This window comes from Protomyctophum parallelum (assembly GCF_964188405.1).
Source record: "Protomyctophum parallelum genome assembly, chromosome: 4".
NCBI lineage: Eukaryota > Metazoa > Chordata > Actinopteri > Myctophiformes > Myctophidae > Protomyctophum > Protomyctophum parallelum.
In genome coordinates this window covers 11253845-11267449 of record NC_139700.1, presented here as the reverse complement: position 1 = coordinate 11267449, position 13605 = coordinate 11253845, and the positions used below count along the sequence as shown (strand labels likewise).

The 13605-nt window shown below is 44.9% G+C and overlaps 1 protein-coding gene across 1 annotated transcript in view; it reads right to left on the bottom strand.

Moving 5' to 3' along the window:
• cttnbp2 (cortactin binding protein 2) overlaps positions 1 to 13605 on the bottom strand; it is a 103870-nt gene that overhangs the window by 21311 nt on the left and 68954 nt on the right. Inside the window, exons 5-9 of the mRNA XM_083763856.1 lie at positions 10390 to 10719; positions 8467 to 8566; positions 3973 to 4129; positions 812 to 1030; positions 151 to 268 (exon numbers count right to left, since the gene is read on the bottom strand). Of these exons, the coding sequence (XP_083619982.1) occupies positions 151 to 268; positions 812 to 1030; positions 3973 to 4129; positions 8467 to 8566; positions 10390 to 10719 (924 nt within the window). The remainder of the gene's footprint in view (positions 1 to 150; positions 269 to 811; positions 1031 to 3972; positions 4130 to 8466; positions 8567 to 10389; positions 10720 to 13605) is intronic.

Genomic DNA, 13605 nt, shown 5'->3' with positions numbered 1-13605 from the left:
ATGCGTTCCAGGTCCTAATGGGTTAAATAAAACACACAGTATACTGACCCAGGTTTTCCAGGGTCTTAATGGGTTAAATAAAACACACAGTATACTGACCCAGGTTTTCCAGGGTCTTAATGGGTTAAATAAAACACACAGTATACTGACCCAGGTTTTCCAGCAGGTCTTTACAGTCGTCAGTGGCGACATCATGGATGGTGCGGTTGCATTTATCCCGTCTGTCAATGTCCTGTTCACTGTGGCTGAAGAGCACCTCCAGACACTCCTACACACACACACACACACACACACACACACACACACACACACACACACACACACACACACACACACACACACACACACAGAGTTAGTGTTGAAGTGTCCTTGAGCAAGACACTGAACCCCTAATTGCTCCCGATGTGCAGGTTGGTGCCTTCATGGTTTCCTCTGCCATCGGTGTGTGAATGTGTGTGTGAATGGGTGAATTGATGCACAATCCATGTAAAGCGCCTTGGATAAAGGCGCTATATAAATGGTAACGCTTGGTAACCATGAGGTTCCCATTTTGATCACCCAGAGTTAGTGTCGAAGTGTCCTTGAGCACGACTCTGAACCCCTAAGTGTCCTTGAGCAAGACTCTGAACCCCCAAGTGTCCTTGAGCAAGACTCTGAACCCCCAAGTGTCCTTGAGCAAGACTCTGAACCCCTAAGTGTCCTTGAGCAAGACTCTGAACCCCTAATTACTCCCGATGTGTGCAGGTTGGTGCCTCGCACGGTTTCCTCCGCCATTAGTGCGAGTGCTGGCACGGCCGTCCGTGTATATTACCTTGAAGCCGCGAGCAGCGGCCATGTGCGCGGCAGTCCAGCCCTCGGCGTTGGCCTGGTTGAGCAGCGCAGCGGGCAGCGCCAGGGGGAGGACGGGATGAGCCGCGGGGTCAGAGGTCATCGCGTCGGCGGGCACACCGGGCACAGGGTGGCAGAGCAGGAGACACAGCGTGTCCACGTGGCCCGAGCGCACGGCCGCGTGGAGCGGCGTGCAGCCGTCCTGTAGAGCACACACACACACACACACACAGACACACACAGACACAGACACAGACACACAGACACACACACACAGTAGATTTAAGTAAACATGCACAGGTATACATGCTTTCAGACCCGTTCTTTTTTTTTTTGCATTTATAAAAAGGCAGGGAGACAATAACAACAGCCAGGCATACTGCATACTAGGCATGTCACGGTATGATATTTTACAGTATGGTACGGTGCCGGTATTGATAACTTATACCTCGGTATTCCACGGTATTTATATATAAAAATAAATAAAAAAAGATTGCCCCCCCCCCCCCTTATAAGCCCTTCTTTGTTCCCCAACCTGCAGGCCTACATATCTTATGTTTTTATTTTTTACCTTTTATGATAATTTGAATTTTGTTATTTGTCATGTGACTTGTCATGATTATAAATTGATTACCCAGGACCGAATGGAAACAAGTTTTTTCAGTGATCCCTTTGGACATGTGTTTGACTGTAATAATAATAATAATAATAATAATAATAAACTTTATTTATATAGCACCTTTCATACATAAATGTAGCTCAAAGTGCTTTACAGAGCAGAAAAAATAATAAAAACAAAAGCAAAACAAAACAGCATTAAAACAGGCATGCAGTTAAAACAATAGGACAATAACGCAGTGTCAAATCAGGAGAAGGCAGTGGTACAAAGATAAGAACAGATAAAATAAGGCAACGACATTAAAAAACAAGCAGTAATACAATACAGTGAGGACGTGAATAACAAAAACTAAAAGATCACTTAAAAGTGATATGAAATGTTGTAGAGGTGGGTCTTGAGCTGAGCTGTAAAAATGTCTACAGAGGCTGCCTGACGAAGGTACAGTGGGAGCTTGTTCCATGCCGACAGCCCGTAGAAGCAAAAAGCTGCTTCCCAGCAGGCCAGCAGTGGAAGACCTTAGGGGCCGGTTTGGGACATATTTAGGCAGGTAGTCATGTAGGTAGGAAGGTGCGAGACCATTGAGAGCTTTATAGACAAGTAAAATAATTTTAAAATCAATCCTAAAAACAACAGGAAGCCAGTGCAGTGATGCCAAAACTGGAGTAATATGTTCTCTCATCTTAGTTCTAGTTAAAACTCTAGCTGCTGCATTTTGGCATTTTGTACCCTATACTGATTACATTTCTGCCAATAAATTATTCAATCAATGAATCAATAGCTATTCCCCACTGTATTTCACTGTACTATGGCTCCCCCTAATGGCCGTTTTGTACCCTGTAGCAGAGGTAGTGCAATCTGCGCATGCTCACAACTGTCACTGTGTGCCTCCGTGTTGACACTTGTTCACACTTAGTTAGTACATATGGAAATATGGAATATACAATTGATCTGGGTGTCTTTCAGCAACACTAACTCAAAGGTAGGAAGCAACTTTTCAATCTACTGCAGCTGTGTGGTGAAAATAAATGTTTTGCGTTAGTGTGCGTCTGTGCGAGTGGAGTTGCTTTGCATATGCGCAGCATGTGCTGCCCACCGACGCTGTATTCAAATACCGTATGCTCACCGTGGCTGTTCCTGTCGCGGTATTACCACGGCATGCCTACTGCATACTGCATATAGTAGACTCTCACACTCATTGCCACCTTGTGGCCATTGGAGGTAGTTACGTAGCTTCTGCTGACGGAAATGACTGGATTACTACTCATTTACATGCGGTTTCCCGGCCTCGCAGACTGAGAGAAAACGGCTAATGTTAGCATTAGCTCACAATGTTTATCTTTCGTCAGAAACGCTAATATGTCAATGCCGATGTGGTGAAAATTCAGAAATCAGATACGAAGATCGGATGTTTGGTCGAGATCATGGATTCCACAATGCCACGCCAGACTTCCCGGTCCTTCATTGCCACCCCCAGTTCCTGCCTACTGAAGCATGTGTCCCTATAGCGATGACATCAGGGAACGACAGTTTTCTACCTCTGGAGTCCGCCCTGAGGCAGGACTCCAGAGAAGAAGGGAAGATATAACCTCATTGTCAGCTACTGACAAATACTTAAATACTTATCTACTTTAAATGGGACTCTATGAGATGCATGCACACGTTTCCTGGTGCTGGGGGGGGGGGGGGTATGCAAGGCGTTGCCTAGCAACCGGGACAGGGCTATGCTAAATCGTTTCATATTTCATATTGATAGAAAGTCTCCGGGTTTAATTAGAAAGACGCGATATAGAGTCTTGGGCAGTGAAAGAATGACGTTTCACCACATAGATCCGCTAACATCTGTGCAAAAAAAGAAATTACACCCTATCCGCCGGGCATTTCCACGGCTAGCTAAAAATAGCCGTGTGTGTTGCAGTGATTAGCTGCGCCGTTGGTTACGCTAGCTGTGTGCGTTGGACCTGCGGGGGCCGGGCTCTGCACATGTAGAGCAAACACGGCTCTCTCTCACGCAAGCAGCGAGCAACAGGGACCCCCGTCCCCCCCCACCCCCGGCCGGAAGCGAGATATCAAAGAGTCTGCCAATGAATCCACAGGGATATTAAGATGCTTCGCTAGTCTTCGTCAGATTTATGTGAAAAGGCGTGAAACCGCTCATGACATGAACCGTCACATTTGATTATATTATAAACCGTTACTTTTCAGGAAATGGAGAGAAAAAAAAAAAACCTGTGTCGCAAGCTCTTGTCTTGTTAATACTTTTCATTTGTTCTGTGTTTCTGGAGTTTGTTCTCCCCGTGTCCCTTCTACGTGCTACATCCAACCGGGGAACCCCCTGATAGGTGAAAAGAAGCGGCTTGGACTCCTCATGCATAGAAGGAAGCATGAGGTCAGTCCGTTGCTCTCCCCAGGTTGGCAGAGGGAGTGCTCAGTGTAGCGCCCAGGATTACATTAGACAATTGACACTGGGTCACAGAAATCGTGGGATAAACAGACAGACAGACAGACAGAGTTCAAAGTACACGTACTGCTGTGGTGTGTGATCTGTCTGCCCCGCCATTCAGCAGGGCCATGACACAGTCCAGACTGCCCGCCTCGCTGGCCATGTAGAGGGCTGTCTGGTGGCCGGTCGACGTCCCCCGGTGGTCCACATCGGCCCCCGAAGCCAGCAGGACCTCCACACAGCTGGAGGACGAGAGATTGAGAGAGAGACAGGAACGTCAACCACTTACAACCGTTTACTGGATTTTGCCTATTATTGACATGCACGCTAATATACTGTAGGGACACAGCAGTGTTGTTTTTGGCAGCTAATTTTAATTTTAGTTTTAGTCATAGTCTCTGGAATAGTTTTCATTTAGTTTTAGTCACATTTTAGTCACCTGGAATATTTTAGTGTTAGTCTAGTTTTAGTCGACTAAATCTACAGTTGATTTAGTCGAACAAAATATATATATATTTTGGCGGGCCTTGATGCTGTTTTTTTCATGCTGCGACGCGTTGTGAGCTTGTAGATCGGCTATTTTCAGCATGCAACCAAGTGTAAAATGACTTATACTGGATCTCTTGTCCACTAGTCCCTTCTAGGGCTGTCAAAGTTAACGCACTATTAACCAGTTAACTCACAATCCTTTTAACGGCACTATTTTTTTTAACGCGCGATTAACGCACTGTGAAGTTTGACAGAATGGTTGGCAAGAGATGCATGGCAATTTTACACTGAAGAGTTGAATAATTGTTAAACAGCTGCATTACTTAAGTTAATTTAAGTCTACACAATTAGAAAACTTAGAAAACATGTTATTTTGATCAACATGGCCTGTTATCACTCGTAATGGTACCATTGGCCAACATCAATACAGTTCTTTAGTTTGGGTCTGGAAGGCTAAATGTCATAAAATGGTGGTCCGTGGCTCAAATGCAGAATAAATAATGGACCTTGATATGAAAAATCTTGAAAACCACTGATTTAAGGTATATTTAGAACGGATAAAAAATATGCGATTAATTTGCGATTAATCACAGTTACACAGTTATCACACAGTTATCACAGGACAATCATGCGATTAATCAGATTAAATATTTTAATCGATTGACAGCCCTAGTCCCTTCCTAACATTTTAGTCTAGTTTGTATTTGTTGACGAAATCATCAGTATATTTAGTCTTAGTTTTAGTCATCATAGCTTAGTTTTCATGTAGTTTCCATTTAGTTTTCGTGGAAAAACGTAGTCGATGAACATTTTTCGTCTTGTTTTTAGTCGACGAAAACTACACCAGGGTGAGAGTGGTGGTTATTTAGCCTGATGACTCAGCGGAGTGTCTTGTATAGACTTCCCATAACTTACATAGGTCTTTAAATACAGTACAGAGTCCTGTAAACTTCCCATAAATTACATAGAGGTCTTTAAATACAGTACAGTAGGTGGCCTGAATACCGCTTGGCTGAACTCTGCTTATAAACAAACCGCAATGAGTTACGTTCAGACACTGACTGTTATGTGATGTCGACACGGTTGTCACATATTTAGGTATTGCAACATGCATACAACGGACAAGACACATGTCTTGTCTGTGTTTAATGGCCGCTCCAATGCATTTCCAATGGAAGTCACATGGTTTGACCAAAAAAAACTGTTTGATGCGGGGGAGGGTGGCACAACACAACCATGTGACTTCCATTGGAAATGCATCGGGCCGGCCATTAAACACGATCAAGACACAAGACAAATGTTGTATGCATGTTGCAATGACACCGGTGATAAATATTTATCATTTATCACCGGTGTCATTTTTCACCTCACTTTGCAGTTGTTCTGTCCCCTGTACCATGTTGATCTGGTCCTGTATTGTACTGTGTTTCTGTATGGACATGGTGTTGGGTGCTTGCACATATGCACACATGGCATCAACGCATGGTGTTGTGTGCAGGCACACTACACTCTGTCTTTCTTTTATCATTCATTTTTTTAAGAGCCTGCCCAGGGGACTACAGATGATATTTAGCTTTGACTAACTCTGGCCTCATTTACATTGAGGTGAAAACTGACATGTTGATTAATGAGCTTTGTCCCTGTCAAATAAATAAATAAATAAACAGTGTGAGTGAGGCCCAAGTGTCAGTGAGCGAGTGGCCGAGATTTGGGGAATTGGAATTAAGGCTAGTAGTAACACTATTAACAGTAGGCTGACTCCTGTTGGGTAAAGATGGCCCCTCTGGTTATGCAATAGCTGTTGTTGTATGATGACGATGATGAGAACTGTTCTTCATAGAGCTTCCTGGGCTTGGAATATGCTCCCCATAAATGTTAGACACACACACCAGAAGATTTTCTTTTAAAAAGTTACTTATTATTTTTCTGTGTATTTTGTTTGGTCTGTATTTGTGATTTTATTGGATATTGTGGTCTCAGTTTTATATGCAGAGCGACTTCACTTATTTTACTATATTTTGCCTTTTTGTTTCAGTTATATAGGCCTACATTAGCACAATTTTAACTATTGTCTGTTATTGTTTTGTATTCCTTTTGTGACTAGCAACCACTTGGTCACAGATGGACTGGTGAAAACATGAGAAAGCTAATTGACGCATGCACGTGAGGTCATGCGTGCGCACGCACGAACACACACACACGCACACACGCACACGCACGCGCGCGCGCGTACACACACATGTGTCTGAATGGCAGCACCTGTTATGAGACAAGGGAAGCCATCACTCTCTCTCTCACACACACACACACACACACACACACACACACACACACACACACAGAGGAGAGGCCATCGGCAGGCCAGGGAAGAGAGTTTGTCCCCTGCCTAGCAACGAGAGAGAGAGGGTCATGTGAGGAAAGCTGAAACTCTATGCTGTCATAAGGTCGGGGACAGTCACTCAGCCACTTAAATGTACTAAATGGCCTAAGTGTGTGTGGAGCTGTGGGTGTGTGTGTGTGTGTGTGTGTGTGTGTGTGTGTGTGTGTGTGGAGCTGTGGGTGTGTACGGATACGAGAGACAGACCTGGGACTTGATTTGACGCAATTGTCGGCCAGAGCTTATGGTTAATATTCACATGGCCCTCGTCTGATATTAGAACTATAATCTACTGCTGCTGAACCCTGCTTGAACCCAAAGCATGGGGGGGGGGGGGACAGTCGCCAAAAATAGCCAATCAACAAGCTCTAAGCGTGTGGTAATGCGACACACTTTTGAGCTTGTAGATCGGGCTATTTTTAGGCCAAGAGATTTTGGTGTAGACGGAAACAAGGCGGTCGGAGTCGAGTCAGTTTCACTAGGACTAACAGGGTATAAGTGGTTCCATTCACAGCTGGGGGGGGTTTCGGGGCCAGAATAACAGTAACTGCGGAGAGCAGCAGAAATGGGAGGCATCCAATGTTAGCTTGGCTTAATTTAGCCACGGGAAATCACCCCCGTTCAACAACACACACACAGGGCAGCATCTGATCTCTCCAAATAACACTGAGCCTGCTTTCCACCTGATCGCCCCTTCTTATCTGTGACACCCGAGTCACTTAGCCTAAGCGGGGTGAAACTGCCTTGGCAAGGACCGTGCCAAGCTGACATGCTGCTGGCACACGGACTGGCATCATGGCAAGTGGTCCGGTGGGACGCTGGCACTGACGGGCATCATGTTTTTCTTCTTTCTTTTTTAATTTTTTTTGCCTTGGCGTGGAGCGGTCGTGTTACACACATGGCAGGCAGTGGGGGACGCCAGCTGACCCTGCCTGTCGCTTATTAGCAGCACACAGAGTGGCCACTAGGGGACGCCAAACATACAGTACTGGTCTACTGCAAAGGATTGGTGGCATTTGTTTAAAAAAAGCTTGTGTACATGTAACACAATGTGACATACTGTAGCTCTATTTACACAATGCTGTACCCCTACAACTGTATATGCTTTCCTCATTTTCAACTGTTTTTATTACATTTCGACACACTACGCTTTGGCAACGTATACGTATGTTTTCTCATGCCCATAAAGCTCCTTTGAATTGACGTTGAATAGAAATAATTGAATAAGCGCTGCCGTGGTCCTTTTGTTTGTTGAACTGAATACAGGTGCTCGATGGCGAGGTTAAATCATGAAAGTAAAGAAGGGAATCCAAGGCACTCTGTTCCAGTGAAGTGAAAAAGCCTTTATTGTATGTTTTAAGGCATGGCAAAGATCATTACAAGAAAAGGGAGGACCAACGCGTTTCGGCAATCAGCCTTCGTCAGGGTCCCATAGTGGAATTGAATTGGAGTTGCTAGTAGAGGGCATGGACTGGCGACAAGTGGCCCAGGAGATATATTGTGGTTTGGTTTGGAAGCGGTTTGGATCCTCCTATAGCTCCTCTCTCAGCTTTGTGATAAAGTGCCCTTGAAACTGAACCCGTCAAACTGCTCTCGCATGGCTCGCATGGTTGCCTCCAGCGTCGGCGTGTGAATGACGCGTGAGAAATGCACGGACGGTGGCGGTACTTCTACAGAGGGTGCGTGGGTGGGTGGGCGTGCGCGTGAACTCACCCACAGTGGCCGTTTGTGGAGGCAAAGTGTAAAGGTGTGAATCCGTTTTCATCCAAAACGTCAGCGGACACCCCTGAATTTAACAGCAGCCTAACACAGTCTGACATAGAGAGAGAGAGAGGATGGCGAGAGGAAGAGTGGAAGGAGAAAGAGGGAGACGGTAGGAGGAAACAGAGAAGAGAGACAGAGGAGGCAGCGAGGGAAAGACAGGAGACAGAATTTAATTGCTGCCGTACAATACACATAGTTCAATTAGCTGTGTCTCAATTTACAATTTAAGTATTTAGAAGACACTCTTAATCCAGAGCGACAACACATAATACACCAAATACATAGAAATAGTCATCAAGGATCACAAGCAAACTGAGCCTAACATCCGTCTAACAGTAGAATATCTGTAAAATGAAACTATAACTACAGTATACACTATAGAGTGCTGGGTCTACATAAAATGCTATCGAAGTTACATAAGTTGAGCTTTTGCATATACGCCTGTAAGGTCGTCGCGAGGCTAGTGCAAGTGCTACGGGCTAAGATGTCTCCATGCATAAGTGCATGTACAGTGTGTGTGTGTGTGTGTGTGTGTGTACTGTGTAGCACATTAGTATGCATCGTGCACACTCCTTCACTCTTAGTGCTCCTGCTTCCCTGGTGTGTGCACGTGTGTGTGTGTGTGTGTGTGTTCCCTGGTGTGTGTGTGTGTGTGTGTGTGTGTGCGCGCGCGCGCGCGCGCGCGAGTGTGCCTCTGAATTTTCTGCCTGTCCTTCACATGTATCTGGGCTGTTCATGGATCAATGGCTCTTGACTGACAGTACAACCCCAAACATCTCAGCAGGAATCAGGTTCTCTCTCTCTGTGTGTGTGTGTGTGTGTGTGTGTGTGTGTGTGTGTGTGTGTGTGTGTGTGTGTGTGTGTGTGTGTGCGCGAGCGCGAGAGAGACATTGAGTAAAGACATATACATTATGTAAAACACAGCTATTCTGGGTTTCCTAGTCTTGAGAGAACAGACAGACAGGATAAGGATAAGACACACAGCCCAAGTCACTACAGAGCACAGACCCTCAGTGGGATGAATTATACTTGCAAATAATTTAGTCAAATTTGATCTCAATCTGCCATACCCTCTATACTCGCCTTTAGCGTCCAATGTGTTCCTGTCATTTTATGGTATGAAATTAATCAAATAATCAACAAATTAACCCATTTTGGGCAGGAACCCCTATTGGTGTTTTAAAGCATTATGTTATACTTTAGCTATTGGAAAATAGCAGATCTACAAGCTCATAGCGTGGCACCCACTATGAGATTGTAGGTCCGCTATTTTTGAGAAATCGTGAAAATGTGTCCCAAATGTTTGAATATATTCTTTCAGAATTATATTCTGAGTTTATTCTGGGGTGGGGGTCCCTTGACAGAGTACCACTGATATAAAAACATGGCTTTTTCCCAGAAAACTGTCAGGATTTAGAATCGAGCTCAGGTCTTAAAGGGACACTTCACCCTTTTTGCAAAAAAATATATGTTAATGACGTTGAAGAAAGAAACACTTTCCTGCGGGTCTTTATGTGTATAATATGTGGTTTTAGATATTTTAGATTCTAGCAGTGAGCCCAGTGTCTCTGATGTCATGGACACTGGGCTCACTTACAATTCCCATAATGATTTGGTGCACTACTCCTACTTGTGGATAGGGGGAGGGCTGTCTTACTGAGACAACATGTAGTCCAGGAAGGAAGTCTGGTATCTAAAACCACAGATTACACACAAAAAGACCCCAGGAAAGTGTTCTAAATCTTCTAAACGTCATTAACATATATTTTTTTTGCAAAAAGGGTGAAGTGTCCCTTTAATGGGTTAATCAAATAATCAACAAATTAACCAATTACGAAGACAAATCACTAGTTAGGTGCCGTCGTCAGGTACCTGTGTATCCGTTTTGAGCAGCAGCGAACAAGGCAGAGGTTTGATGGACGTGGAGTTGTTGTTGTTGGTGGTTGTGATGACTGGGCGTGGTGTCGTCCACGGTGATGGTGGTGGTGGTGTCGTCGTCGGTAGTCATAGTTGTGTCGGTGGTGTCAGTGGTGGTGGTGGTGTCAGTCGTCGGGTCAGGTTGGTTAAGCAGCATTGACAATAAAGTGACGTTTCCCTGGGAAGCAGCTTGGAGAAGGAGCAAGGAGGGGCGCCCGCTGTCCAGGGCAGCAGCAGGCCCACCGCCGGCATCCAGAGGAGGGAACACTACGGAGGTACACCAGCCTGGAGGAGGAGGAGGAGGAGAGAGAGAGGGAGGTATAGGGGAGGGAGGGAGGGTTTAAAAATAAGAGGAGGATGAAGGAGGCGATGGTGGAACTCTTCTAGAACCTCTGGTGGAGGTCGGGGGGGGAAGCGAGATGATGGCGAAGGTTTGGCGGACAAGGTTGGGGCGAAAGAGAGAACACACCTGAGTTCCATACTGTAGCAGTGGTGGTGCAGTTCCCCAGTGGCCCGCAGGCATCACACAGCCCCTGGGATATCATCCATACATACCGGGATATCATATCCACACACTACAGCACTGGTTCTTAACCTTTTCACGCTGGTTAATTTAAAGTGTAATAATGGAATCATTAAAAATAGTCTAGCCAGAATTATTATGCTGCGTTCACGCGGTCAGACGCAGAGACGAATGGGAGTATCGTTTGGAGCAGCTACAAGCATCGTCATGTCGCTGGCTTCCATTGACACTAAATGTTAGACTGCATCTTTGCATCGTCATGTCGCTGGCTTCCATTGACACTAAATGTTAGACTGCATCTTTGCATCGTCATGTCGCTGGCTTCCATTGACACTCAATGGTAGACTGCGTCGTTGCGTCTGCCCGAGTGAACGCTTCAACTTTCAGCTTTTTTTTGTGGGTGTTCAATTAAACGTGCTCCGTTTTGAAAATGTTACACAAAACAAAGTACTGCAAAGGGTACATTAAAAAATAAGTACCAGGGTTGGCAAACCAAGGTGACACTACAGTGCAAACCTGGGTGACTTTGACATTCACTTAAAGGTGATAACAGGTGGACACCGACGACAGCTCACATCAGTCAATCATAATAAAGTCAACACTCGCATTCATCCAATCATCAATCTCTATGCAGTACAACATATTAATACCAGTGAACCTGTCCATGCACACTGGATTTCATCATTCATTAAAGGTGCTATAATAAGCAATATTATGTCAAGATTTTAATGGGGTTTTTTTTAGACAGCCAGCAATGGAATTAAAAACAAATACTCCTCTAGGGGCCGCAGTGGACCTTGCATTGAATTTGCCCGTCTACTTCCTGATTGGTTAGTCATTTGCCGTCGGGAAATGTTTGACCAATGACAAAGCTTCTTGGAAAATCTTTGAATGCAGACTGTGTGGCCCCTATAATGCAATTAAAATATGGACATATTATTGCTTATAGCAACTTTAAATGTCAGTATATGAAGGCAGAAAAATACAAATACAAAAGAAGTGGAGAGGAATAGACCCTTATGACTACACCCAGATCCCTAGCTAATGCGACGGACTAAACCAGACTCTACTTTGTTGAGAAGCATTCTGCTAACAGTAAAGAGGCTAAAGTATCTTGTTACCTCTGAGGGGAAGCTCTGGGGTTAGACGACCACTTCACCGCTTTTCAACCTATCTTCATATAATCACTTGGTCTTCGCTTGTTAAAATAGCCAAACAAATTCTATGTGTCTCATAGGAGGGCTGTGGGCAGTTCAGAAACCCGTCTTCCAGTGACATCATCGTTAGGCAGATAATCTTTTTCGTATTTGGATTTTTATTATCGCAAGAACTATCGCATTGTAACTTTTCAGCAATAGAAAGCCTACAGCTTTCCATTAGCTTGGATTTGCCATCGATGATGTCACTGGAAGATGGGTTTCTGAATTGCCCACAGTCCCCAATCTCCCATAGAAAAAACATAAATGTGCTATTTTATGGTGAACATTAGTGAGAGGAGAGGACCAATTATATGAAGATAGGTTGAAAAGTGGTGAGGTCGTCCTTTAACTGGAGGTGAGGAGGTTAAAAAGTGTGTGGTTCGAAAAAAAAGCAGAAAACCTTCGTAAACACATGCTGGTCGTCAGAAAGACAGGAAAGAAGAGAGCGGAGCTAAGAACGAGAGGACAGGAGGTACAGGGAGCATTTCAGAATCTCAAGGACACAGTCAGGTAATTATTACACTTCCCAGAAATGCCCGTCTATGTCACGGCATAGAGGAGAGAGAGCTGGAGTTATGAAGACTGAAGGTGATTCCTCCTCCCAGGCTTGGAAACGCCTCGGCTTTGGCCGGTTGTTCCTCTAACCAACACGACTGGATGTGTTTCCGTGTTATTAACACCCATCACGTGACCTCTTGAAATGTATAAGCATGAAATGCAGTGGCGTGCACAGACATTTAGAGGGGCAGGTGCTCAAGTGGAAAAAAAGGGCACCTTGTGCAGCGTGTGGAACCGGCCGGTTGCCTTAATAGTGCGAGTCTGAGATTTATAGATTTTTGGGCCTAAATATTATATTAGAAGCTTTTTATCAAGAATTGATCAATGTCACCATGGTCCACATACTGTACAGTGTACACTGTACCCAAAAAAAAAGGAAAAATGTATATTTCTTTCCCCAAAAGGGCACAATGCCAAAAGGGCAGGGGGTGCTCTAGCACCCCCAAATGTCTATCTGTGCACGCCACTGATGAAATGCAAATGCCTTTAGTTTCAAACGGGGCGTGGTTATAAATAAGCCCAAGCCCTATAGAGTCTAGAATGTTGCGTACTTGTAGTTGACATACTGTACTTGGTATTAACCAAGTGTACACTTGCAACATCAGGAACACAACGTGACAGAACCGCTAGCACACATAATAATGACACACTGTACAATGCTTACAGAATGCCACAGGAAGAATGGGTGACACGAGGGGTGAATGGGAGGTGTTAATGGAATCACAGGCTGGAAAATATAGGAAGCGTGCGCGCAGGAAGGGTGTGGCCGTGGCCGCAGCATGCTGTGGTTGTTGTTGGGAGTTTTGGAAGAGGGAAGGAAGGGTAGGATAGGAGAGAGCAGCCTCTGGCATCAGCTTCAGAGAGGACAGGGGGGTTAACTTTATAGGGAAG